At 43.7% G+C, this 27,562-nt stretch overlaps 2 protein-coding genes across 4 annotated transcripts in view; one reads left to right on the top strand and one right to left on the bottom strand.

The window, feature by feature from the left end:
* The window catches only part of epb41l3a (erythrocyte membrane protein band 4.1-like 3a), a 58,743-nt gene extending 51,361 nt beyond the window's left edge, over nucleotides 1–7,382 (top strand). The window contains exons 23-25 of one of the 2 annotated variants that reach the window (XM_042399688.1): nucleotides 1,032–1,130; nucleotides 4,027–4,107; nucleotides 5,417–7,382. In XM_042399688.1, the coding sequence (XP_042255622.1) occupies nucleotides 1,032–1,130; nucleotides 4,027–4,107; nucleotides 5,417–5,422 (186 nt within the window). In that variant the 3' untranslated portion in view covers nucleotides 5,423–7,382. Of the gene's footprint in view, nucleotides 1–1,031; nucleotides 1,131–4,026; nucleotides 4,108–4,235; nucleotides 4,949–5,416 lie in introns of those variants that run through there. The other variant, XM_042399687.1, reaches the window with a different exon arrangement.
* A 6,648-nt stretch (nucleotides 7,383–14,030) lies between these two features.
* The window catches only part of lama1 (laminin, alpha 1), a 52,671-nt gene continuing 39,139 nt past the window's right edge, over nucleotides 14,031–27,562 (bottom strand). For both annotated transcript variants that reach the window (XM_042399759.1, XM_042399760.1), the window contains exons 43-64: nucleotides 27,039–27,155; nucleotides 26,568–26,750; nucleotides 26,323–26,477; nucleotides 26,077–26,220; nucleotides 25,551–25,684; nucleotides 25,272–25,419; nucleotides 25,047–25,171; nucleotides 22,718–22,868; nucleotides 22,463–22,607; nucleotides 20,917–21,058; nucleotides 20,711–20,825; nucleotides 20,458–20,610; nucleotides 20,100–20,251; nucleotides 19,816–20,010; nucleotides 19,540–19,723; nucleotides 19,324–19,430; nucleotides 19,059–19,248; nucleotides 18,683–18,832; nucleotides 17,796–17,949; nucleotides 17,559–17,692; nucleotides 14,426–14,639; nucleotides 14,031–14,318 (exon numbers count right to left, since the gene is read on the bottom strand). In XM_042399759.1, coding sequence (XP_042255693.1) covers nucleotides 14,164–14,318; nucleotides 14,426–14,639; nucleotides 17,559–17,692; nucleotides 17,796–17,949; nucleotides 18,683–18,832; nucleotides 19,059–19,248; nucleotides 19,324–19,430; nucleotides 19,540–19,723; nucleotides 19,816–20,010; nucleotides 20,100–20,251; nucleotides 20,458–20,610; nucleotides 20,711–20,825; nucleotides 20,917–21,058; nucleotides 22,463–22,607; nucleotides 22,718–22,868; nucleotides 25,047–25,171; nucleotides 25,272–25,419; nucleotides 25,551–25,684; nucleotides 26,077–26,220; nucleotides 26,323–26,477; nucleotides 26,568–26,750; nucleotides 27,039–27,155 — 3,347 coding nt within the window. In that variant the 3' untranslated portion in view covers nucleotides 14,031–14,163. The remainder of the gene's footprint in view (nucleotides 14,319–14,425; nucleotides 14,640–17,558; nucleotides 17,693–17,795; nucleotides 17,950–18,682; nucleotides 18,833–19,058; nucleotides 19,249–19,323; nucleotides 19,431–19,539; nucleotides 19,724–19,815; nucleotides 20,011–20,099; nucleotides 20,252–20,457; nucleotides 20,611–20,710; nucleotides 20,826–20,916; nucleotides 21,059–22,462; nucleotides 22,608–22,717; nucleotides 22,869–25,046; nucleotides 25,172–25,271; nucleotides 25,420–25,550; nucleotides 25,685–26,076; nucleotides 26,221–26,322; nucleotides 26,478–26,567; nucleotides 26,751–27,038; nucleotides 27,156–27,562) is intronic.

The following is a 27,562-nucleotide window of genomic DNA, read 5'->3' as shown; positions in this document are numbered from 1 at the left end:
TTATCACAAATATTAAGGGCACTGCTAAGAACCTGGGTGTTATCTTCCACAGTGAGCTAAGCTTTGGATGACACAAAAAAATTGGTAGTCATGTTTCTACCAAATCAAGAATATTTCCAAGATCCTAGCAATGTTATCTTTTAGCAATACCAAGAAAATTATTTATGCTTTTATTTTCTCAGGCCCTTAGGCCTGGAATATTGTACCGCGTTGTTTACCTGCCTCAGTGTCCAAACTGCAGCTCAACTTCAGACTGTAAAGACCTCTGCAGCCAAACGCTCTTCTCACATCACCCCAGTCTTAGCCTCTCTGCATTGGTTACCAACTTCTTTTAATCCTTTCTACAATCCTACTCATGACTTACGAGGCTTTACATGGCACCAGAGTACATTGGTGAACTCTTGAAAAAACTCTTAGATCTGCTGGTTCAGCCTGTTAGCTGTTCCAGAGTCCAGGGTGATCACACTGTTGCTGTACTGGTTTCTCAGCTTTGGAACAGTCTCTCAATTAGTATTCGGTCTGTGACACTGTTTCAGCTTTTAAATCCTTAAAACACGTTTTTATAGACTCACCTTCTTGTCTGACAGTTAGTCTTATTTACATAATACAGCTCTGTGTAAAAACCACCTAATTTAAAATTTTTTAAAATATTTTAATTTATTTTACCTTTTGGATGATTTATTTGTGCATTTCTTTTATACAGTCTTTCAACTGTGTGATTGTATTTTGCTGTTGTGCTGTGTTTTTCTTTTCTATATTTGTGATTGTATTTTATGCTGTCTATGGAGAGCACTTTGTGCTCCTAGTTTTAAAAGTGCTATATAAATAAAATTATTATTTATATTACTCAGAGAACTGTGGTTATACAAACAAGCCTCAAATTTATTCCTTTTCTGTGATGCCATATGTCATATTTAATCAACATATGAACTGTTGATTAACTAACTGTTAAGTTAGTTAAGATAACTAACTTATATTCAGAGTGTAACAACATTTTCAGACTGATGTTGTGACGTTAACGTGTGTTTCAGAACCGTGTGGACTCTGATCCTCCTGCAGGGCTGCTGCTAAGTTCCCAGACCTTCACTGCAGAGACCTCCAACACCACCACGACCACACACATCACCAAGGTAACATCAGTCACCATGGTAACACACAACCACCACTACACACATCACCAAGGTAACACCGGTCACCACGGTAACCCACAACCACCACCATGCACATCAAGGTAATCATCCTTGAGGTATGCTACGTTATGTAGATGAAGAGATGAATGAATCAATCATTATAAAGCAGCCTGGGATTGAAATAAAAAGAAGAGAGAAGGAATAAAGAATACAGATTATGTTAACAATATTTATTTATCCTGAACTCAATATTGTCAAGGGACACTTGCAACTTTTTTAAAAAATTTGCCATGGTGAGCGTTTTAATTTGACTCACCATGAGCCCTGTAAAGTATGCCTATAATCATCTTTGGATACTATCTGGAGACCAAATAAATGACTCTGCATATTTGTTAAAAAATCAGTCAGTGTTCTTTGAAGTGTGTTCTTTCATTTGGTAGAGGCATTTCTTCATCAAAGGTCAGATGGCGTAGATATGTTGGGTTTTAGTGTGCTTCTCCATGCAGCTCTCACAGGCTTCAATAGAACTGGCACCAAGCAGATCTTAGAACACTGGTATCATGACATTTTGATAGGTGGGTCAACTGATGCTGGCCATGCCCTCTATGTAAATGGACTGCATTTGTACGGCGCCTTTCTAGTTTTCCAACCACTCAAAGTGCTTTACACCACATGTCACATTTACCCATTCACTCACATTCATACACTGATGGCAGAAGTGGCCATGAAGGTGCCGACCTGCTCATCAGGAGGATCTAATCATTCACACACTGATGCCGCAGCCTTTGGGAGCAATCTGGGGTTCACTATGTTGCCCAAGGACAGTTCAATATGCGGACTGGAGGGGCCGTGGATCAAACCACCAATCATCCGATTAGCGGAAGACCCACTCTACGTCCTGAGCCACAGCCGCCCCAATTTGTTGCTTTGAAAATCAGAAAGGGGCGGGTTCAGCCACGGCTGTGTGTATGTATATATAAACTTAGCACAAAAAATAAGGAAATTTGTGTTTGGTAGATTATTTCTTTGTTGTAACAATGCTTCTTGGCAATAAATCTTATACTGTTGGAGAGCCTGTTTATTTCCCTTTTAAATGGAGCCACATTTGTAAGGAACATGCATTTGTGGGATGAGCAGCAGAGCTGAGTATGTGGGTTGTGCCCATGAAAAATTTTCCAAATCTTCTCTGCCAATGCCAAACAGCTTATTCTGCCATTGACTCTTGTTTGGTGTTTGGTGGATGATTGAAGTTTGAAGAAACAGGACATATTGGCAATTTAACAATTTATTCATTTAACAAACAGGAGACTCAGTAGATTGTGGAAGAACCATACACAGCCACAACAGCCTGGCACCTCCTCCTCATGCTCACCAGCCTGGTCACACACTGCTGTGGGATGGCGTCCCATTCTTCAACCAGCATTTGTCGCAAGTCAGCCAACGTGGTTGTGTTGGTCACTCTGGCATGAACAGCACGCCCAAGCTGATCCAACAAATGTTCAATGGGGTTGAGGTCAGGACTGCTGGCAGGCCGTTCCATCCTCTCCACTCTGGAGGTAGTCTCTGATAAACCCTGCTCTGTGGGGGCGAGCGTTGTCATCTTGGAGGATAGAGTTCGGTCCCAGACTGTGGAGATATGGGATTTCCACTGGTTGCAGAATCTCATCTCGACGTCTCTCTGCATTGAGATTGCCTCCAATGATGACAAGCCTGTTTTTTCCAGTGAGGGAGATGCCGCCCCACACCATCACACTGCCTCCACCAAAAGATGTTACTCTATCGGTGCAGCAATCAGCATAGCGTTCTCCACCTCTTCTCCACACTTTGACCCTACGATCCAACTGCTGTAGGCAGAATCTGGACTCATCGCTGAACATAATGTTCCTCCACATGTTCAGGTTCCAGTGCACGTGATGCCGACACCAGCGCAAAGGGCCTGATGGTGAAGGGCAGTCATAGCAGGCCTCCTGGCAGCCCTATGAGACCGGAGATTGGCTGCGTGCAGTCTGTTCCGGATTGTCTGGGCAGAGAGCTGTCGGCCATATCGTCCTGCAAACCTTGACTGCAAATCTGTAGAAGACAGCCTACGGTACCTCAGTGCTGACAGGGTGAGGAAACGGTCCTCTTGGGGTGTCGTCTTCTTGGGACGCCCACTTCGTGGCCTGTCTCTGACATCCCCCGGTATGGGGTATATATATATATATATGGAACTTGGCCTTCACTTTGGAGATGGTACTAGTGCTCACTCCAAATAATGCCGCAACTTAGTTTTGATGGAACACCGGCTTGAAGTTGCCCTATCGCACGGGCCCTATCCAGATCAGTCAAACGTGGCATGCCGGTTCTTGGAGCAGACACCTACTGACCACTGTAGCAGGGCCCAAGCTCACAGCACCTGGAGGTACCAGAAGCTCAAAACAAGAGTCGATAGCAACAGTAAAATAAGCTGTTTGGCATTGACATAGAAGATTTGGCAAATTTTTCATGGGCGCAACCCACATACTCAGCTCTGCTGCTCATCCCACAAATGCATGTTCCTTACAAATGTGGCTCCATTTAAAAGGGAAATAAACAGGCTTTCCAACGGTATAAGATTTATGATTTATTGCCAAGAAGCATTGTTACAACAAAGAAATAATCTACCAAACACAAATTAACATGTTAAGAAAACGTAAATTAATGCATATAATTTAATGATCTGTTATGGCCACATTTTAGCCTGAGTCATGTCAAAGACATTTATTTGGAGATAAAACAATTTATTGATTTCTAATGCCATCTTTACATATTTCTATTCAATGCTTTACTTCTTTGCAACAATAATGTAATGTTACATTATAACAACAACACAAACCTCCACACACTCACATATGTGATCTGATCCGTTTCTCTCCAGACGCTGAAAGGAGGAATTTCAGAAACCAGAATTGAGAAGAGAATCGTGATTTCTGGAGATGCAGAAATCGACCACGACCAGGTGAGACAACAGATCCTAACCCAGGTCCTGAACTGACTCGGGACAGTCCTGGTCAGACCTGAACCAGGACCTTGGTCAGACCAGGACCAGGGCCTGGACCTGGACTGACCCTTGTGTCCCTCTTTAAGGCGCTGGCGGCGGCGCTCAGCGAGGCGCGGCGACAGCATCCTGAGCTGTCTGTCACGCGGGTTGTTGTCCATAAAGAAACCGAGGTCTCTCCTGATCATATGATTGATTAGTGACATCACAGGTACCAGGGAAGCCAATCCCCTACAGGTGGGGTCTCAGGCTGGATGCTGATTGGCTGGCTGCGTAGTGGCTGATTGGTGCATGGCAGCATTTATAACTTTCTGTTTGCATGTTTTACATGAATGTTTGTGGTCAGGAAGATGTGGTTCAGCAAATAGCGATATCAGGTTCTAAATGGTTGGTAGGAGATCACAGAAAGAGACAGAAACCTGATTGGATAACATGTTTATTAGGAACCACAGAGGACAGGAAAGAACTGCAATGATTGGTCAGTGAAAACCTGCCAGAAAGAAATAAACATCCTTCCTGATAACTCTGCTGATCAGCAAGGAATCAATAACATTATTCATGAATCATCAGATGATCTGCAGACTGTTTACCTGCTAACGTACTGACATCATCATCCACTGTCCTCTCAAGTGTGACATCATTTTACAGCCCAAATGATGTCGTCTAGCGTAGTGTCAGGAACTAAAACGATGTCCAGACAAAAAGAGACAAAAAGGTCAGTTAGTTTGACATGTTGGGTGGTACTGACCAATAGGAGCACAGTGCGCTGTGATGATACTGTCAGGTGGATGTACACGGTGAAAGTGTGTTCACCTGAATGTCAACATGATGTGAAAAATATGTTCAGGAAGTCCTGAGTGGATCTTGTTGTTTTAAGAAAGAAATCAAATTATATCTTCACTTCAGGGGACAGTGGTGACTTAACATGCTACGCTACGCTAACATTCTAATTAGCATGATCACGGCTAGCTTAGCCTAGCTCCCTCTGGTGGTAACATACAGTTTTAGCCTGAAAAATTCAGCTCACTGATTGGTCCACCGTCACAGATAGAGATCTTTACCACGCTGTATCATTTTCTTTATTCTGTCACTTATTTAGTTTTTTAATAAAACTTAAAAACTGGTCACCACCAAAGGACGACTCTTCTCCTCATGATCCATGAAACAGGATTTTATTTTACTTCATTTAGTTTCACTTTTGTTGTATTCAATTTATTTAAATTTTATTTGTAGATAATTATTATTCTGTTTCATTCTGTGTCTCTTTCAGTACTGAATCCTGAGCCTCTGCTGCATCATGGGAGTTGTAGTCTAGACTACAGAGCCAACAAAGACAATGTTTGCAGCAACACTCAGTGGACATTAATGGAAGTGATTAAAAAAATACACACACACATGTACACGTGCACACACACACACACACACACAGCAAGAGTCCCACCTGTCTGTCTGCAGCAGTGTCACCTGTCTGTCTGACATTTGTAGTTAGATTACTGCAAACACATTCATGTAGAACCAAACATACGCAATGAGTTCTGACACTCACTTTAAAAAACTTCCTGTTCAGGTGAGACACAGACAGGTGAGACAGAGACAGACAGGTGAGACACAGACAGGTGAGACACAGACAGTCAGGTGAGATACAGACAGGTGAGACACAGACAGACAGAGGCGCTGCTCAGACACCATGAACACGTTCCCTCAGATGAATTTCACTTCACATTAACACCAAAACTTGACCTTCTGCTGCATTCACTTCCTCCTTAAACAAGCCCTGCCCTCACCCACCTGCAGACATCTGATTGGCTGGTAGACTCAGGTATGTTTACTCCTGATCATGTGACAGGAGACAGCGGCTTCATGAAACATTGGTCACCTGGTGAGGTCACCTGACTGTTACCTGTCTCACCTGGTGAGGTCACCTGACTGTTACATGTCTCACCTGTTGAGGTCAGGTTACTAGTAGCTAAAAGGGACCTTTATTCTGACAGTCTGGTGCACACTGTTTCCTGTCTGAAGTGTAAAATAGCATGATTGCTAGCACTGTAACCACTCACTGTATAGCAGCTAAAATTAAGCTCTGTATTTACCCATAATGCAATAGTAATGTGCCATTCTCTCATCTCGCCATGAAAACCCTTGTTATGAATTATTTTACTCTTCTGTTAACATATTTATTGATTTCTGTGTTTTTATTTATTTATTTATGAACAAGATCTGTGATTGTGCTTCCTGACTGACTGACCACTCCCCCTGGTGTCAGGTTACTGACTGACCACTCCCCCTGGTGTCAGGTTACTGACTGACCACTCCCCCCGGTGTCAGGTTACTGACTGACCACTCCCCCCGGTGTCATTACAGACTGACCACTCCCCCTGGTGTCAGGTTACTGACTGACCACTCCCCCTGGTGTCAGGTTGTTGACTGACCACTCCCCCTGGTGTCATTACAGACTGACCACTCCCCCTGGTGTCAGGTTACTGACTGACCACTCCCCCGGTGTCATTACAGACTGACCACTCCCCCTGGTGTCAGGTTACTGACTGACCACTCCCCCTGGTGTCAGGTTGTTGACTGACCACTCCCCCTGGTGTCATTACAGACTGACCACTCCCCCTGGTGTCAGGTTACTGACTGACCACTCCCCCGGTGTCATTACAGACTGACCACTCCCCCGGTGTCAGGTTACTGACTGACCACTCCCCCCAGTGTCATTACAGACTGACCACTCCCCCCGGTGTCAGGTTACTGACTGACCACTCCCCCTGGTGTCAGGTTACTGACTGACCACTCCCCCTGGTGTCAAGTTGCTGACTGACCACTCCCCCTGGTGTCAGGTTACTGACTGACCACTCCCCCTGGTGTCAAGTTGCTGACTGACCACTCCCCCTGGTCTCAAGTTGCTGACTGACCACTCCCCCTGGTCTCAAGTTGCTGACTGACCACTCCCCCTGGTGTCAGGTTGCTGACTGACCACTCCCCCTGGTGTCAAGTTGCTGACTGACCACTCCCCCTGGTCTCAAGTTGCTGACTGACCACTCCCCCGGTGTCAGGTTACTGACTGACCCCTCCCCCCAGTGTCATTACAGACTGACCACTCCCCCTGGTGTCAAGTTGCTGACTGACCCCTCCCCCCGGTGTCAGGTTACTGACTGACCACTCCCCCTTTATTTATAACTTCAAACACAAAATGTGTCTTTACCCAGTTAAGTCAAATAAAATTATTGATATTGATATTGATGACTCATCTTTCTGTTGATGTTTAAAGTTACTTGGAGTGTCTAAATGAATGACGATGTGGTGATGATTTATTGGCTGAGACAGAATTATTGCTGAGAACTATTAAGGTGCAGTGCTTTGTGATGATAACCTGATTTTCAACTGATAAATGACAAAGTGACTTTAAAATTAGTACCAGGCATAGTTCTCAAGACTGTAAAAGTTTGAATCAAAACTAGCTAAAATGGCTGCAGATGCCAGCGGAGGCAAAAAACAACAACCAACAGATGCTAATGCTAACATGAGTGATACTGAAACTTGACACTGAGACCATGGATCTGAATGTGCCAGGTACAGAAAAGATAGTCATTAATGAAGTTAACCCAGATGGCACAGTCGACATCGACCCACCAACTCCCTCTTGAAACCTGCCACCAAAAAGAGGAAGCATGAATGTAACGGTGACAGTAGTGATGGCGGCTCAGACATCCTGCCAGCTGAAATGGTTTCTGCCTACAGATAACCAATGTCCTCTGCGGACAAGGTGCCGACAGACAGCTGTCCTCGACCTCTGACTGAGTTAATGAACGTAGTTCCCAAAATCTACAGATGGATGACTATCCTAGCCTTGCTTAGGGAACCAAATTCAGTCTGGCCTCTATAATCAGCAGCTGTCATTGGACCACTACCAACAGGCCTATTTAGTCAGGAATTCCTAACAGCTGGGGTCACAACAAAGTATATTGTTGCAATAGGTGTTGGAGGTTTGAAAGTACTCCAAGAGCCTCCTAACAGGTCATCTCTGGAGGAGGCCCACTCTGACAGTTGAGGGCACTCGCCCAGTTTTATAGGGCTTTACACAAAAAAGTGAGCTTGTCTTTATCTGTCACTTACATCAGAGTAAGTGGAACTTTTGAGCTTCTTCTTATTCACATTTGAGATTGAAATCAAGGGATGTCTGCTATTTGCAGAGACTCAGCTTCTTTATTGCCTCAGAACATCTGGTGGTTACCTCAGTTTTGTGATGTTTGTTTGTGATTGTTTTAGTCATCCTTGAATGTTCAGATCTAGTTCAGTACATGTTGCACAAACTGTGTAAATTCCTCAGAAATGGTGCAAGACATTAAGCTATGTAAATTTGTCACCAATTTAAATTAAATAAAATAGTTTGAAGTAGGCTTGTCTCAGCAGTTTGTCTCAGCAACATATAGTGGAACTTTCAACACAGCAATCCCGTAACTTTCCAACAAACATGACGAGACGTTCCACAAGATTTCAGTGATTGAAATGACAACAGATGCAACTTCTAAACAAATTGAGAAACTCAAGAAAGATCGTCTTGGTCCAAGAAGAAAGGATGGATCCTACAGATCTATTATCATCCTGTTTGCACTCCTCGCGCCACGATGCTGTGTGGAAGGGTTAGGGTTAGGGAGGAAGAGAAAAGGCTTCGTTCCTTAGAAAAAAACTGACCACTTGGACATAAATTCTTTTAGGCTCACACATTTGACTTATGCTCAGTTTTTAATAACTGCTGAGCAATTCCCACCACTCCCTCTACCGGAGAGTTAATGTCAGATATAGTACATAACAGGCCATCCTCCACACCAAGAAAACAACCAGTAAAGAAAGCTGAGTTATGTTATAAAGTATTTTTGATGATGTAATTCCATACAGCAGAATACCTTTTTTTGTTTGTTTTTTGTTTCCTTATTTGATGAACAAAACATGTTATTTTAAATTTTCTCTTTTATAAAATTCCAAAGACAAATGAAATGAACAGTCCTACCCATAATATAGCGACTAATATGAATAATATGTTCTCTAAATCTTTTGGTTGTTCATAGCTTGTATTGAACTTGATTTAATCAAAACTACACACTTGTGAACTGGAGTAATTATTCAACTTGGAAATGACACATATGGTGAAGTAACGAATTGAAAAAAGCAGCGGTTACATACAAACTGTTATTCTAACGTTAAAATGGTAAATGGACTGTACTTGTATAGCGCCTCTCTAGTCTTCCGACCACTCAAAGCGCTTTTACACTACAAATCACATTCACCCAATCACACACATTCATACACCGAATGGGTACAGGGACCACCATGCAAGGTCCGAACCTGCCCATCAGAGGAAATCTAATTTGATGCCCCTTCTTACATCACATGGGGCAAAGCTAAACTAAGCTTAACTAAGCTAAGGCTGAAAAATTCGCCCACATGGCGGGGCTGGACTGGGGACAGAGCTGCTACTTGCTGACAGACTGCTGCTGAGCTTTGGTGAGCTCTGCAGCAGAGAGATGGCTGAGGAGTAGAGATGAAGAGTCCTGCGTCGCTGCTGCTGCCTCATTTTCTGCAAGAATAAACACGATTCTGCTCTGACCTGAGCAGTTTACCGGTGGGAGGAGTTTGTCTTTTAAACTTTTGTGATCAAGTGGATTTATCTTCAGTCTCACTTCTCAACCTAGCTGGAGTTAAGCTAACACAGGGGTCACACATCACCTCCGTTGCTGTCATTTATAATAAATATCTTAAATGACGCTGAGTTTATATGATTTTAAAGTTACACAGTATGTAGATATCTATATGTATAAACAATAACGTTGCTGCCATATTTGTTTATCTACGGCTTCTGTAACACTTCAGTCCAAATGTTTGATTTGTTTTGCTTTCTCAGGTGAAACTACAGTGTTAAGCCTTTGATTTTGTAGGTTTTTGCTCATTACAAAAAATGGAATGATGCCTCCAGTCTCATGCCTTTTCTTTCTTCCTGTTCTGAGCCTACACAGCTGTTTTTAACCATATTGTAACAAGTTAAATTAGAAATACAAGCATCCAGTTTACACTAACATGTCTGACTGATATTCTCACTTTCTGGGTGAGTGTTACTAGCGAGGCAGGTCTTCAGATTATGGTTGCAGACCAAAGCCCCATTTCCTAAAAGCATCTGAAGGCTGAGATGATCTTAGTCCCGCTGTTACTCCAAGACTAAGATCATTTTAGCCTGAAGGTGATTTTGGGAAATGAAGCCCAGTCTAGTTGGGATTAATGTCGCAAATAATTTTGTGTCACACACAGAGAGCATTTCCCGCAGTAAACATGTTTAATTCTAAACAATCTGATGCAATAATCCTCTTAAATATGTCAACATATGTTCCCACATGATATACTCAACAGTTCTACAGCATATTCAAGTAATTAACAACTGCAACAGCTTGAAGTTATCATTGTCTTCTATTCTTTTTTTTAGATTTTTACAAAGCCTTCGACATCACTGAACATAAGTTTCTTATAAAAACTTATATTGTTTGCTTTTGAAAAAAGCTTTTATAGATACTATTGATATGTTTTATAAAGGAATCAATAGCTCTGTGGTTAGACATTGTTGCCCTATTTCACCCTTTTCATCTATTTTTGATGTTGAACTATTATCCCTAAGTTTTGTACATGATCCAGATTTTAGAGGCACCTCTATATTTAATAAGGAAAAAAATAATTTTGCGACCAGCGGACACAACTCTTTTCTTAAAAGATAAATATCACTTGCTGAAAGTTATTGATGTAGTTGAACAGTTTCACTAGCTTCAGGTTTGAAGCTCAATGTATATAAATGTGAGTTATTGCCCAAACCTGATTGTGACGATACGTTAATAGAAAATGTTCCTGTAAAGATCACAATTAAGTATTTGAACATTTATATAACTAAAAACCTTGCAGCCAAACAGCAACTGAACTTTACTGTAAGGATTAAGAAAACCAAGAATGTCTTTAACCTCTGGTTTCAAAGAGACTTTCTCCTTCTGTTAATGAGCCCACAGCTAATGAAATCAACAAGTTATTCCTTGACTTCATTTGGAAAAATGAAACTCAAACTCAAAGAGGCAGCACTTTCTAACAGCAGGAGGGAGGTCTTGAAGTTTTCAGTTTCATTGATAGTGTAAACACGTTTAAATTAAACATGGTCTGCTGGTTTTAACAAGTAATTTACTCACCGAACAAACTTCCTGTTTCTTTATCTAAGTTTTATCAGCAAACCCTTCTTGCCTGGAAATTATTCTTCATTCACAATTTTTCTCCTCATAAAACTTTCTTATGTGATAAAGATAATATAACTATTAGGAATAAACCTCTTTTTTAAAATCCCAAGTGTTTCCAAATAAATATTGTCAACATTTTGTCTATTTTTGAAGTACATGGTCCTGTACTGTCCTATGAGCTTTAATAATAAGACACAACTGTCCAGTTTCTTTTAAAGAATAGAACTGCGTAATCAAAGCCATTCCTTCTGGATTAATCCATTTTATGAAGAGTCACACTGCATCAACATATATGACAAGAAATGTAATAGTAAACATTTTCATGACATTTTTAAAAGTAAAAACAAAATCATTCAGAGAGGAAACTCACATTTGGAAGAAATAAAGTGGATCATGGCTTTTACCTGATTAGTTTTGTATTCCTGATAAATTCAAAGAAGTTCATTTCAGAATTGTATATTATAAAAATTGACTTCTATAATCTCCAGGTATGTGGCTGAAGATAACATCAAACCTCGATCCATTTATTCTTCCAGTGTGAAATCATGAAATTTCATGTTTTTGTGTTTTCAGTACCACTAAAGTTACTCACTGTTTTAATCTTAAATATATAATTTGTTTCTGTGACAATATGAATAACAAATCTCTAAACAATGTTGTTGATTTTTTAAAAATTTTATTTAGGAAAAAAATTTTAGGTTCACAACCTTTTTTCCTCTTTTTGATGGAGATTAGCTCAATGCTGAACTTTCTCACTCAACAGATTCTCTGAATATTACAGAAACATATTTCATGAAGTCAAATTAATTGCTCTTTTCTAATGACTGTCCTTATTTATTTATTTTAATGTTTTTATTTTTTATTATTATAATGATTTAATTTTCAACCCTTTTTTTTTTATTATTTCAGTTTTTACAACAAGAAAACAGAAACGGGGAGGTCTGGGGCACAACAAAAAAAAGGGAAACAATCATAGGTACAGAATTCAAAAAGTGTCAGGAAGATTCAGAGAGAAATGACTACTCAATGTCTATTTGTTCCAGTATGCATCCCCCTTCTCTTTTTGAAGTCGAAGAGTGAAAGTCATTTTCTGCATCAGGCGGATAGAGTTGATTATACTAATGAGGGCAGCGATGGGGGGGGATTCTTCTGAAGCCAGCATTTAGTTATTGTTTTTTTACTTGCGACCATAAATATCTTCAAGAGATATGTGTCGCTTTTACTAAGACCTTGAGGGATATGTCCGAGGTATAGCTCATTGAAAGAAAAATCAGTGTCCAGGTCCAGAATCTCTGATACTAAATTTCCCACTCCCCTCCAAAAATGCTGAACATGTGGGCATGACCAGAATCTGATCCACACTCCCTCCAGCAAAAGTGTTGCATCCCACTTGATTTTGATTTTTGGTAAGGGGTAATAAAGAAACGGGTCAGAGTTTTCCAGCAAAAGTCTCTCCAAAAAAATGAACTTGTAGTAGTAGACTGGGTTTCCCATGCTTTAGCCCACATGTCCTCAGTTATTACCACGTTTAGTTCCTTTTCCCAGCGTTCCTTTATGTAATCTGTTGAGGATTTATTCATTGAAGTTATAGCCTTGTATAGTCTACCTACGATGCCTTTGGTGTTTTTTGAGTTGTATGCATCAATAAATACCTCCATTATTTAGAGGTTTCCTCTGTCCAGCTCATAAATCCGACATATATCCTTAAAATCATTAAAGTCTCTGTTTGTTACTATCCGACACAAAGAGCAGACAGCTGGAACCGAGGTTATTTCTATAACCGCAGTGAGACCTGTGCTAGTTTCATGTTAAATGAGTTTGATATATAGGTGAATATGGAAATCTAAACCAACTAACAGTAGGGAGAGGACTTAAATAGAAGAGATAAAGCATTTACTTACTTATTTTACCTTTATATTTGGTTCCTTGTGATATTTTATATATGTAACTTAAAATATTATTTTGCAATTTTTATTTAAATATTTTATTTTATCTATTTATGTTTCTATGTACTTTCTGTTATTGTCAAATTCAAAAAACAAGTCGTGCTTTTGGTTGTAGACTTTGTGTTTTCATCTCAATAGTCATTTGATGACAAAAAAAAAGAATAGCAGAGGTTGCTAACGTTAGCCTGAGTCTGAAGTCACCTGAAGCGCCAGATGGTTTGTTACACAGAAACATCTGAGAAGTCGTCCAGGGAAACTGTTTGGAAAAGGGCGGCACTTTCAAAAAAATCCTTAGCAGGTGATTGGATGAACCATCTATCACTGTCTTACCTTGTGAGGCAGCTGGATTGGCAAGATCACATGAGAATCCTCATTGGACACTGATTGGTCTGAGACACCAGCCTGACAAGACGGATTCTCATGTGATCTCACAAATCCAGCTGCCTCACCAGGTGAAGTCTGAAGAGCAGCTGAGAGGAAATAACGAGCTGTGGTCTCTGTGAAGGTTAACAACTGATATTCTTAGTTTGATTACATGTGGTTGGTTATTTGTGACTAAAAGGTCAAAGTTCATGACTGGAGTCAGTGTTTGTGTTCACTGATTGAAGCTGAAGTTGTTTCTCTGACATTATAGAGAGAAGAGGAAAAACTTTTTTTTAGATGTTCTTTAATTGTTCAGCAGAGTCAGATCAATATTACAGAGAGAGGAAGAAAATCATTTCATCAATATTCACTTTGACTTCAGTTAATCTGTTGAAGCATTAATAGAACTGTGAGTGTCTGTGGACCAATCAGAGCCATTCTGAGTGCTGCTAGGCAACAGGACACGAGCTAGGGGTGATGCCCAACAGGGAGTGAGCAGATCTAAGGTCCAGCGCGACGTTCAGGTGAGACTTGATAAGCTGCACGTTCCTCAGACAACCTCTGAACCGAGAGCTGATAGACAGGCAGTTCTGCTTCACCCCAACTGCAGAGAGACAGACAGGTTAATCAATCATGTGTTTCTTTGATCTTTCTGTGTGAGCATTCGATCAATGTTTGATGAACGGTTCAGAGTTGAGAGGCGGGGCTCACCTGGGAATCCTCCCAAGTAGACGGGATTGTTGGTCTCAGCAGAGGTGGATTGTGGGTAGGGGTTGAGGGTCGTGAAGCTCCGCCCGTCTACACTCAGACTCAGAGTGTGTTTGGTCTTCCTCGCCAGCAGGTGGTGCCACTGTCCGTCACACAGTATCTGACCAATGGAACGCACCGACACTCGCCCCGCCCCATTATTCACGTTAAACACCATCTGAGGAAGAACACAGGTAAACCAGGGAGAACACAGGTCAACCAGGAAGAACACAGGTAAACCAGGAAGAACACAGGTAAACCAGGAGGAACACAGGTCAACCAGGAAGAACACAGGTAAACCAGTAAGAACACAGGTAAACCAGGAAGAACACAGGTAAACCAGGAGGAACACAGGTCAACCAGGAGAAACACAAGTCAACCAGGAAGAACACAGGTCAACCAGGGAGAACACAGGTCAACCAGTAAGAACACAGGTAAACCAGGAAGAACACAGGTAAACCAGGAAGAACACAGGTAAACCAGGAGGAACACAGGTCAACCAGGAAGAACACAGGTAAACCAGTAAGAACACAGGTAAACCAGGAAGAACACAGGTAAACCAGGAGGAACACAGGTCAACCAGGAGAAACACAAGTCAACCAGGAAGAACACAGGTCAACCAGGAAGAACACAGGTAAACCAGGAAGAACACAGGTCAACCAGGAAGAACACAGGTAAACCAGGAAGAACACAGGTAAACCAGGAGGAACACAGGTCAACCAGGAAGAACACAGGTAAACCAGTAAGAACACAGGTAAACCAGAAAGAACACAGGTAAACCAGGAAGAACACAGGTAAACCAGGAGGAACACAGGTCAACCAGGAGAAACACAAGTCAACCAGGAAGAACACAGGTCAACCAGGAAGAACACAGGTAAACCAGGAAGAACACAGGTCAACCAGGAAGAACACAGGTAAACCAGGAAGAACACAGGTCAACCAGGAAGAACACAGGTCAACCAGGAAGAACACAGGTCAACCAGGAGGAACACAGGTAAACCAGGAAGAACACAGGTAAACCAGTAAGAACACAGGTAAACCAGAAGGAACACAGGTCAACCAGGAAGAACACAGGTCAACCAGGAAGAACACAGGTAAACCAGGAGGAACACAGGTCAACCAGGAAGAACACAGGTAAACCAGGAGGAACACAGGTCAACCAGGAAGAACACAGGTCAACCAGGAAGAACACAGGTAAACCAGGAATAACACAGGTAAACCAGTAAGAACACAGGTAAACCAGAAGGAACACAGGTCAACCAGGAAGAACACAGGTCAACCAGGAGGAACACAGGTCAACCAGGAAGAACACAGGTCAACCAGGAAGAACACAGGTAAACCAGGAGGAACACAGGTCAACCAGGAAGAACACATGTCAACCAGGAAGAACACAGGTAAACCAGGAAGAACACAGGTAAACCAGGAGGAACACAGGTCAACCAGGAAGAACACAGGTCAACCAGGAGGAACACAGGTAAACCAGGAGGAACACAGGTAAACCAGGAAGAACACAGGTAAACCAGGAGGAACACAGGTAAACCAGGAAGAACACAGGTCAACCAGGAAGAACACAGGTAAACCAGGAAGAACACAGGTCAACCAGGAGGAACACAGGTCAACCAGGAGGAACACAGGTAAACCAGGAAGAACACAGGTCAACCAGGAGGAACACAGGTCAACCAGGAAGAACACAGGTAAACCAGGAAGAACACAGGTAAACCAGGAAGAACACAGGTCAACCAGGAAGAACACAGGTCAACCAGGAAGAACACAGGTAAACCAGGAGGAACACAGGTCAACCAGGAAGAACACAGGTAAACCAGTAAGAACACAGGTAAACCAGAAAGAACACAGGTAAACCAGGAAGAACACAGGTAAACCAGGAGGAACACAGGTCAACCAGGAGAAACACAAGTCAACCAGGAAGAACACAGGTCAACCAGGAAGAACACAGGTAAACCAGGAAGAACACAGGTCAACCAGGAAGAACACAGGTAAACCAGGAAGAACACAGGTCAACCAGGAAGAACACAGGTCAACCAGGAAGAACACAGGTAAACCAGGAGGAACACAGGTAAACCAGGAAGAACACAGGTAAACCAGTAAGAACACAGGTAAACCAGAAGGAACACAGGTCAACCAGGAAGAACACAGGTCAACCAGGAAGAACACAGGTAAACCAGGAGGAACACAGGTCAACCAGGAAGAACACAGGTAAACCAGGAGGAACACAGGTCAACCAGGAAGAACACAGGTCAACCAGGAAGAACACAGGTCAACCAGGAAGAACACAGGTAAACCAGTAAGAACACAGGTAAACCAGAAGGAACACAGGTCAACCAGGAAGAACACAGGTCAACCAGGAGGAACACAGGTCAACCAGGAAGAACACAGGTCAACCAGGAAGAACACAGGTAAACCAGGAGGAACACAGGTCAACCAGGAAGAACACATGTCAACCAGGAAGAACACAGGTAAACCAGGAAGAACACAGGTAAACCAGGAGGAACACAGGTCAACCAGGAAGAACACAGGTCAACCAGGAGGAACACAGGTAAACCAGGAGGAACACAGGTAAACCAGGAAGAACACAGGTAAACCAGGAGGAACACAGGTAAACCAGGAAGAACACAGGTCAACCAGGAAGAACACAGGTAAACCAGGAAGAACACAGGTCAACCAGGAGGAACACAGGTCAACCAGGAGGAACACAGGTAAACCAGGAAGAACACAGGTCAACCAGGAGGAACACAGGTCAACCAGGAAGAACACAGGTAAACCAGGAAGAACACAGGTAAACCAGGAAGAACACAGGTCAACCAGGAAGAACACAGGTCAACCAGGAAGAACACAGGTAAACCAGGAGGAACACAGGTCAACCAGGAAGAACACAGGTAAACCAGGAGGAACACAGGTAAACCAGGAAGAACACAGGTCAACCAGGAAGAACACAGGTAAACCAGGAAGAACACAGGTAAACCAGGAGGAACACAGGTCAACCAGGTAAAAATTAGTAAACATGTAAATGAGGAAACAAGTGAATGCGTAAATAATTAAATATTTAAATGTGTAAACAGATACACACACACACACATACCTGTCCGTTAATCATCTCCAGTCCGATGGCGTCGACCTTTGCGCTGCTGATTCCCAAGAACACTCCCTCTGATTGACTCGTCCGAAACTCCAAAGACACCGACACATCGGAGCCGACCTTGTATCCATCACGCACTGAACACGCACACACACACACACACACAAACAGGCACATTAAATCACAATGACTCAGATTAAATCAGATCAATCACATTAACGTTCTTCATGTTGGACTCACTGATTTCGGCAAATCCACTGCCGTTAAAGTAACTTCCTGTCTGGTCCTTGGTGAAACAGGAAGTGACATCATGCTGCGACGCCGGCTTGGACAGGTCCAACATGGCACCATTCAGACTGACAGAGCGAAGACAACCTGGAAGACTGCTGCTGGCCTGAGAGACAGACAGGTGGACAGACAGGGAGATAGGGTTAGTCTCATGTTTTCAGCAAATATCAGGGCTGTTTGTCAGTAAAACTAACTGTGAAATAACACCTGCAGTTCAGACCTCACTTGTCTGTCTAGACACACCTATTTGTTTTGTCTAACTTTGCTTTTTATTGGCTGATTTACACATCGTCATGGAGATGCAGTACCACTAATGTCCACTAGATGCTGCAGCATCAGTTTCCAAGCTACCAGTCCAAACTTCATCTCCAGTTTCCCAGGTACCAGTCCAAACCTCACCTCCTGTTTCCCAGGTACCAGTTCAAACCTCATCTCTAGTTTCCCAGGTACCAGTCCAAACCTCACCTCCCGTTTCCCAGGTACCAGTTCAAACCTCATCTCCAGTTTCCCAGGTACCAGTCCAAACCTCACCTCCCGTTTCCCAGGTACCAGTTCAAACCTCATCTCCAGTTTCCCAGGTACCAGTCCAACCCTCACCTCCAGTTTCCCAGGTACCAGTCCAACCCTCACCTCCAGTTTCCCAGGTACCAGTCCAGGCTACTTCTGAACTGGGTCTGGACTGGGTCAGTGTCTCCCCGCCTACTCTGCTGCTCGTAACAACATGTGATGTGAATCAATCCTTTCATTTCAGTTTAATCACCGCAGTCAGTTAATTCAGTGAACAAGCGCAGAGCTTTGACACGTGCACAGGTGCGTGTGTGTGTGTGTGTGTGTCATACGTTGATCCTCCTGGTAGAGTGTGTGTGTGGCAGTCCTCCCAGGTACAGTCTGTTGTTCACGTCCAGCTGGTTTCCTTTAACTGACACAGAGTCTGGACTCAAGCCGTCAACTGACACCGACACTGACCGCCGACTGACCTCTGCACTCACCTGAGAGAGACAGACAGGCAGGCAGACAGACAGGCAGGCAGACAGACAGACAGACAGGCAGACAGGCAGACAGAGACAGAGACAGAGACAGACAGACAGATTTGTGTTGTTACAGAAGCGGGCGCAACAGAGAGTAGACAGGAAGTGATGTCAGAACTTCACCTTTATTTCAGGTGAATTAGTGATGTTGCCTTTCCTGTGTGTATTTGATGTGTGCATGACTCACTGTGTGCCACTCTCCATCGTTAATGACAACAGATGAAGTGACTGAGGCGGGGCCTTTCCCCAGGTCAGCTGACATCAACAGCCTCCCCGCCGCCAGCCGCAGGATGGCGTGATCCATCTGGTTGGAGTCAGAGAGGAGGAGGAGAAGACCGTCCTGAGCCCGGCTTCGAACCGACAACCTGAGGGAGACACTAAGACAACACAACACGGTAGAATCAGAACTGTATGACACAGATGCCCCTCCCCCTGTTGTCATGGATACTCACCTCTTACGGACAGTGTTGGGGCTGATGATGAAAGTCATGTGACTGTGTCTGGACGAACCAAACTGAGCTGCTGATGGGAGGAAGCTTGGTTCCGCGTCTGAGGCACACTGCAGCACACATAAATAAATAACCAATAATTAATTAACAACATTAATAACCAATAATCAAACACCAATAAACAATGTATAATCAATAAGGCATAAATGTATTGGTTACTGTCAGAGCTCCAGGTGTCAGGGCACTCAGGTGAGTGGGCGGGGCTAAAGGTAGGTGGGCAGGGTCAGGAGTGGGCTCTACATCCTGGTCATCAGGCAGAACCGCCCCCCCGACTCTCTCTTCTAATAGGCAGCTGTCGAGCTCCACCCCTTCGTACCGCACTGCTCCTGATAGGTCAATGAGCCTGGAGGGAGCCGCCAATCAAAACAATGAACAAATCAGGGAGACAGAAACAATGAAACAACCTGTGTATGTTTGTGTGTGTGTGAGACTTACGCTCCGCCCACCGCCAGGTGCTGGATGCAGCCTCTGAACCACCTGGACACGTCCTGCAATCTGATTGGCAGACGAGACTCCTCACCTGAAGGCAGCCCACCAATGAAAAAGGAGGCTGGAGAGAGACGGGAGAGTCCGCCTGGCAACAGAGAGACGGACTTCAGGTGTTCCTCGTCGACCTGGACATACAGAGACCTGAGAGACAGAGAACATCAATCGATGTTTTTCAGTCAGGGGAGGCATGTTCAGGTGAGACAGGTCTCTGTTTCCATGGTAACACATACTTCTTGTTGATGGTGATGATGACGGAGTGTTTCGTTCCATCAGCGAAGGATCCACCATCGGGTTTCACCACTACCACCCGCCGTGTGGCCCCGTTCACTTCTCCAAGCTCCGCCTCCAATGAACCGGACGCCAGGTGCACAGACAGGAAGTGCTGCACACGCACACGCACACACACACACACACACACAGACGCACATACACACACAAACACACACACACACATAACATACACTGTGGTTACAATGACAGTAATACTTTCTCATTCATTTCTATGTGCACACGCTGAGCAGCTGATCTACAGGTGAATCACTAACAGCTGATCCACAGGTGTATCATGTGACGTCTCTCTGGTCTCACCTGACGCTGTGTGCGGTCGTCACTGAAGGCAGCCAGCAGGACTCCTGATTGGTTGTTGGAAGAGAAGGAGAACAAAAGCTCTGCCTCCTGGCCAAGCGAGCGCGGAGCGATCTGAACAAAGCCGCCACCCAACACTGAGACGCTCCGCACCGCCTGATCAGGAAATCAATACAGGTTATTGATCATTGAGATGTTTCAGTGTGTTATATATAATTTACATAAGTATATATACTGTATGTATATATTTGTGTACCTCGAGTACGCAGCCCTTCCTGACTCCATATGCATCTCTCAGCAGGTCAAAGTTCGACCGCGCGATCTCCACGTTCTTTATGCAGCCAACGTACGACCTCGAGATGACTTGTCGCCTAGCAACCAGACAGACAGGTAGGGACAGAGAGCATTAACATGTAACCCTCCTGTGACATCATCTTCACCTGGTGACATCAACACACTCACCTGATTGGTCGGGAGGCAGGGAGTCCTCCGATGTAGATGGGGTCAAGGTCAGAGCGGTTCAGGTCAGAGGCTGTTCCTGGTGACTCCGCCTCCAACACCTCCTTGTCTGACGATTGGTCGGCTGCCATGACGGACAAGTAGCCTGGACACACCCATAAGCAGCATCAGTATTATGTAGTAATATGTAGCAGTAGTACTAATAAGTAGCAGTATTACTAATATGTAGCAGTAGTACTAATAAGTAGCAGTATTACTAATATGTAGCAGTAGTACTAATATGTAGCAGTAGTACTAATATGTAGCAGTATTACTAATAAGTAGCAGTTTTACTAATATGTAGCACTAGTACTAATAAGTAGCAGTAGTACTAATATGAAGCACTAGTACTAAAAAGTAGCATTAGTACTAATATGTAGCACTAGTACTAATAAGTAGCAGTAGTACTAATATGTAGCACTAGTACTAATAAGTAGCATTAGTACTAATATGTAGCACTAGTACTAATAAGTAGCAGTAGTACTAATATGTAGCAGTAGTACTAATAAGTAGCAGTAGTACTAATATGAAGCACTAGTACTAAAAAGTAGCATTAGTACTAATGTGTAGCACTAGTACTAATAAGTAGCAGTAGTACTAATATGTAGCAGTAGTACTAATAAGTAGCAGTAGTACTAATATGAAGCACTAGTACTAAAAAGTAGCACTAGTACTAATATGTAGCACTAGTACTAATATGTAGCAGTAGTACTAATATGTAGCAGTAATACTAATAAGTAGCAGTAGTACTAATATGAAGCACTAGTACTAAAAAGTAGCATTAGTACTAATATGTAGCACTAGTACTAATAAGTAGCAGTAGTACTAATATGAAGCACTAGTACTAATAAGTAGCATTAGTACTAATATGTAGCAGTAGTACTAATAAGTAGCAGTAGTACTAATATGTAGCAGTAGTACTAATAAGTAGCAGTAGTACTAATAAGTAGCAGTGGTACTAATATGTAGCAGTGGTACTAATAAGTAGCAGTAGTACTAATAAGTAGCAGTAGTACTAATATGTAGCAGTAGTACTAATAAGTAGCAGTAGTACTAATATGTAGCAGTAGTACTAATAAGTAGCATTAGTACTAATATGTAGCACTAGCACTAATAAGTAGCAGTAGTACTAATATGTAGCAGTAGTACTAATAAGTAGCAGTAGTACTAATAAGTAGCAGTAGTACTAATATGTAGCAGTAGTACTAATAAGTAGCAGTAGTACTAATATGTAGCAGTAGTACTAATAAGTAGCAGTAGTACTAATATGTAGCAGTAGTACTAATATGTAGCAGTAGTACTAATAAGTAGCAGTAGTACTAATATGTAGCAGTAGTACTAATAAGTAGCATTAGTACTAATATGTAGCACTAGTACTAATAAGTAGCAGTAGTACTAATATGTAGCAGTAGTACTAATATGTAGCAGTAGTACTAATAAGTAGCAGTAGTACTAATAAGTAGCAGTAGTACTAATATGTAGCAGTAGTACTAATAAGTAGCAGTATAACCTTTGCGTTTGTTTCTCTGCAGTGTGATCTTGTACCAGACTCCTGTGTTGTACTTTCTGTTGGAGGTCAGGATCAGGGGACCTGAGCCGAGGTCAAAGGTCAGACGGACTCGACCCCCCACCAGCTCTATGGACAGGAAGTCTCTCTGCAGAAGACAGGAAGAGAGCCAACGTCTGAGTCTCCTTCACAATAAGAGTCTCAACAACAACAGCAAGAGAGCCAACATCTGAGTCTGCTTCACAATAATTGCGGTACCGTGTTGTTGGAGGCCAAGTACAGCAGTAATCCGCCCGGCGACAGCGTTTTAAACAGCAGCACGACAGAGGTGGAGGTCGCTCGCAGAGACTTCTGGACCAATGAGAAGCCAGAACCATCGAAATGGAAGGACGTCTCCTCCGCCTGGGGACTGAGAGAGAGACAGGTAGAGAGACAGACAGATAGAGACAGACAGACAGACAGACAGGTAGAGACAGACAGACAGGTAGAGAGACAGACAGACAGGTAGAGAGACAGACAGGTAGAGACAGACAGACAGGTAGAGAGAAAGACAGACAGGTATAGACAGAAAGGTAGAGACAGACAGACAGGTAGAGAGAAAGACAGACAGGTATAGACAGACAGGTAGAGACAGACAGACAGGTAGAGAGAAAGACAGACAGGTATAGACAGACAGGTAGAGAGACAGACAGGTAGAGACAGACAGACAGATAGAGAGACGGACAGTAAGACCTCTAGACTTCATTTTTTTTAAATGCAATTCAGAACTTTCTTTAGAAAGCTGTAGTTTTAACCTCCAGGCTGAACTACAAAACACACACCTGTATGTTAGTCCATCTGTATGTTAGTCCATCTGTATGTTAGTCCACCTGTATGTTAATCCACCTGTATGTTAGTCCACCTGTATGTTAGTCCACCTGTATGTTAATCCACCTGTATGTTAGTCCACCTGTATGTTAGTCCACCTGTATGTTAGTCCATCTGTATGTTAATCCACCTGTATGTTAGTCCACCTGTATGTTAGTCCACCTGTATGTTAGTCCATCTGTATGTTAATCCACCTGTATGTTAATCCACCTGTATGTTAGTCCACCTGTAGGTTAGTCCATCTGTGTGTTAGTCCATCTGTGTGTTAGTCCACCTGTATGTTAATCCACCTGTATGTTAGTCCACCTGTATGTTAGTCCACCTGTAGGTTAGTCCATCTGTATGTTAATCCACCTGTATGTTAGTCCACCTGTATGTTAATCCACCTGTATGTTAGTCCACCTGTATGTTAGTCCACCTGTGTGTTAGTCCATCTGTGTGTTAGTCCATCTGTGTGTTAGTCCACCTGTAGGTTAATCCACCTGTAGGTTAGTCCATCTGTGTGTTAGTCCATCTGTGTGTTAGTCCACCTGTAGGTTAATCCACCTGTGTGTTAGTCCACCTGTAGGTTAGTCCATCTGTGTGTTAGTCCACCTGTATGTTAGTCCACCTGTGTGTTAGTCCACCTGTAGGTTAGTCCACCTGTGTGTTAGTCCATCTGTAGGTTAGTCCATCTGTAGGTTAGTCCATCTGTGTGTTAGTCCACCTGTGTGTTAGTCCACCTGTATGTTAGTCCATCTGTATGTTAGTCCATCTGTGTGTTAGTCCATTTGTGTGTTAGTCCACCTGTATGTTAGTCCACCTGTGTGTTAGTCCATCTGTATGTTAGTCCATCTGTAGGTTAGTCCACTTGTATGTTAGTCCATCTGTAGGTTAAACCATCTGTGTGTTAGTCCACCTGTATGTTAGTCCATCTGTGTGTTAGTCCACCTGTATGTTAGTCCATCTGTGTGTTAGTCCATCTGTGGGTTAGTCCATCTGTAGGTTGGTCCATCTGCAGGTTAGTCCATCTGTAGGTTAGTCCATCTGTGTGTTAGTCCACCTGTGTGTTAGTCCACCTGTGTGTTAGTCCACCTGTATGTTAGTCCACCTGTGTGTTAGTCCACCTGTGTGTTAGTCCACCTGTATGTTAGTCCATCTGTATGTTAGTCCATCTGTGGGTTAGTCCATCTGTAGGTTGGTCCATCTGCAGGTTAGTCCATCTGTAGGTTAGTCCATCTGTGTGTTAGTCCACCTGTGTGTTAGTCCACCTGTGTGTTAGTCCACCTGTATGTTAGTCCACCTGTGTGTTAGTCCACCTGTGTGTTAGTCCACCTGTATGTTAGTCCACCTTTGTTAGTCCACCTGTAGGTTAGTCCACCTGTGTGTTAGTCCACCTGTGTGTTAGTCCACCTGTATGTTAGTCCACCTTTGTTAGTCCACCTGTAGGTTAGTCCACCTGTGTTAGTCCACCTGTGTGTTAGTCCACCTGTATGTTAGTCCACCTGTGTGTTAGTCCACCTGTAGGTTAGTCCACCTGTGTGTTAGTCCACCTGTGTGTTAGTCCACCTGTAGGTTAGTCCACCTGTGTGTTAGTCCACCTGTAGGTTAGTCCACCTGTGTGTTAGTCCACCTGTGTGTCAGTCCACCTGTGTGTTAGTCCACCTGTGTGTCAGTCCACCTGTGTGTTAGTCCACCTGTGTGTTAGTCCACCTGTATGTTAATCCACCTGTGTGCGTACCTGCTGAAGCAGCCTCCACACTCTCCCTCTCTACTGTTGTAGTTCCATAGTCCGATGTTTCTCTCGTTGAGCGACGCTTCGCCCAAACAGCCCTGGAAGGTGGTGGAGCGCAGCACTGCAGGGGTCTGACATCACACACACACACACACACACACACACACACACAGTTATCACCTGTTCACCTGTTCACCACACACACCTGTGCACCTGATGTGTGTATGTTACCTGAGTGTGAGCTCCCAGTCCTCCGATGTGGATCACCGTGTTGTTGTCGATGTCTAGAACACGAGCGGGTCCAGGCGATGTAGCTGTTACTGCGGGCGACGGAGGCGACTCCAGCTGATGGACTGACAGAGAGCCGTGGGCTCCGAACCTGCCAACATCATGACATCATCACATGACATCATATGAAATTACATCACATAACTTCAGCAGCGGCAGCCTGTTTTTACTTTAATTTGGTGTATTTATTAGTTTTGGTGATCTCTTGGTGGTGTGTCGTACCGTGTCACGTTGATCCTGGTCCATCTGTTGTTGGTGATTTCTGGTCCAAGAGAATCCAGTCTGGTGCTTCCTGAACCGAGGTCCCACAGCAGAGAAACTTTCCCATCATGCATCTCCAGCGCCAAAAAGTCCGCCTGCACACAACAGACATCAGCTGACTGTCAGTACTGAGCACTGTGTGTGTGTGTGTGTGTGTGTGTGTGTGTGTGTGTGTGTGTGTGTGTGTGTGTGTGTGTACCTGTGTGTTGCTGCCCAGGTAGAACAACAGGTTGTGTGTGTGTGTGTGTGTGTGTGTGTGTGTGTGTGTGTACCTGTGTGTTGCTGCCCAGGTAGAACAACAGGTTGTGTGTGTGTGTGTGTGTGTGTGTGTGTGTACCTGTGTGTTGCTGCCCAGGTAGAACAACAGGTTGTGTGTGTGTGTGTGTGTGTGTGTGTGTGTGTGTGTACCTGTGTGTTGCTGCCCAGGTAGAACAACAGGTTGTGTGTGTGTGTGTGTGTGTGTGTGTGTGTGTGTGTGTGTGTGTACCTGTGTGTTGCTGCCCAGGTAGAACAGCAGGTTGTTCCTTCTTGTCGTCTTCAGCGTCAGAATCAGAGTGTTGAAGTTACTCGACTGAATCTCTGGTTTGTAGGATCGAACACACGTCCTGTCTGCCTGCACCGCCACCTTAATCTGATGACATCACAACACCTTCATCATCATCATCATCATCATCATCATCATCATCATCATCATCATCATCGTGTGTGTTTCTGTCAATGTGTGTTTATGTACCGATGCCGCCTGTCTTCTGGCCTGATCGATCAGCTCTCTGATGTCAGACAGGTTCCTGCTCAGTGTTTCTCCCAGCATGCTCAGTGGCTTTATCCTGTCCATTAGACGCTCTGTACGATGCTCTGCCTCCTCTATTTTACGCTGCGCCTCATAAGCTAACCAAACAGGAAACAGGAAGTGTTACCACCACATAGAAGCTCTCATTTTTGTATCTTTTTTTGTCTCAATAAAGGTTGCAGACCAACCTGCAGTCTGTGTATAAGTCACCAGCTGGTTGGTCTGTTTTACTGTGTTGTTGGTGTTTTCCACCACAGAAGAAGAATCCTGCAGCTGCTGTCTGAGTCGCTGCAGCCGCTGCAGCGCCTCCTGCAGGCCAGAGCGAGCAGCTGCAACCTGAAGCTGCGCCTGCTGCAGTGGCACCGACGAACCTGAGGTACACAAAGATCAATATATCAATACATCTATACATTGATACAATATATCAGTATATAAATATATCACTTTATTAATACAACAGTTTATCAGAATATTTATACATAAATATCTAATATCAACTCAGTGGTAATAACCAATCAGAGACATGTCCACATCAGTTTGAATGCTGCTTAATGCTGCTTCAGGATAAAGACGTCATCACCTAATCAATCAAACGGACCACTGATGACATCATCAGTATTGATCTTTGAAGGAGGCAGAGCCTGAAATGCCTGACTCACTGTTAGAGAGGCTCTGCAGCTCTCTGATTGGCTGACGGAGGAGGAGGCTGGTGTTACTGACACTCTCTCTGACCAATCGCAGTGTGGTAGTTACCATGGAGACGTTCAGCTGCAGGTCTGTAAGAGAGACAGACAGACAGTCAGACAGACAGTCAGTCAGTCAGTCAGACAGTCAGTCAGACAGTCAGACAGACAGTCAGTCAGTCAGTCAGACAGACAGACAGACAGACAGACAGACAGACAGTCAGTCAGTCAGTCAGACAGACAGACAGACAGACAGACAGACAGACAGACAGACAGTCAGTCAGACAGACAGTCAGACAGTCAGTCAGTCAGACAGACAGACAGACAGTCAGTCAGACAGACAGACAGTCAGTCAGTCAGACAGTCAGTCAGACAGACAGACAGACAGTCAGACAGACAGACAGACAGACAGACAGACAGTCATTCAGTCAGACAGGCAGCCAGTCAGTCAGTCAGACAGACAGACAGACAGACAGACAGACAGACAGACAGACAGACAG

This window comes from Thunnus maccoyii, chromosome 21 (genome assembly GCF_910596095.1).
Source record: "Thunnus maccoyii chromosome 21, fThuMac1.1, whole genome shotgun sequence".
In the NCBI taxonomy this organism is placed as follows: domain Eukaryota; kingdom Metazoa; phylum Chordata; class Actinopteri; order Scombriformes; family Scombridae; genus Thunnus; species Thunnus maccoyii.
The sequence above is the reverse complement of the archived record's forward strand: the minus strand, read 5'-3'. Positions and strand labels throughout refer to the sequence as shown.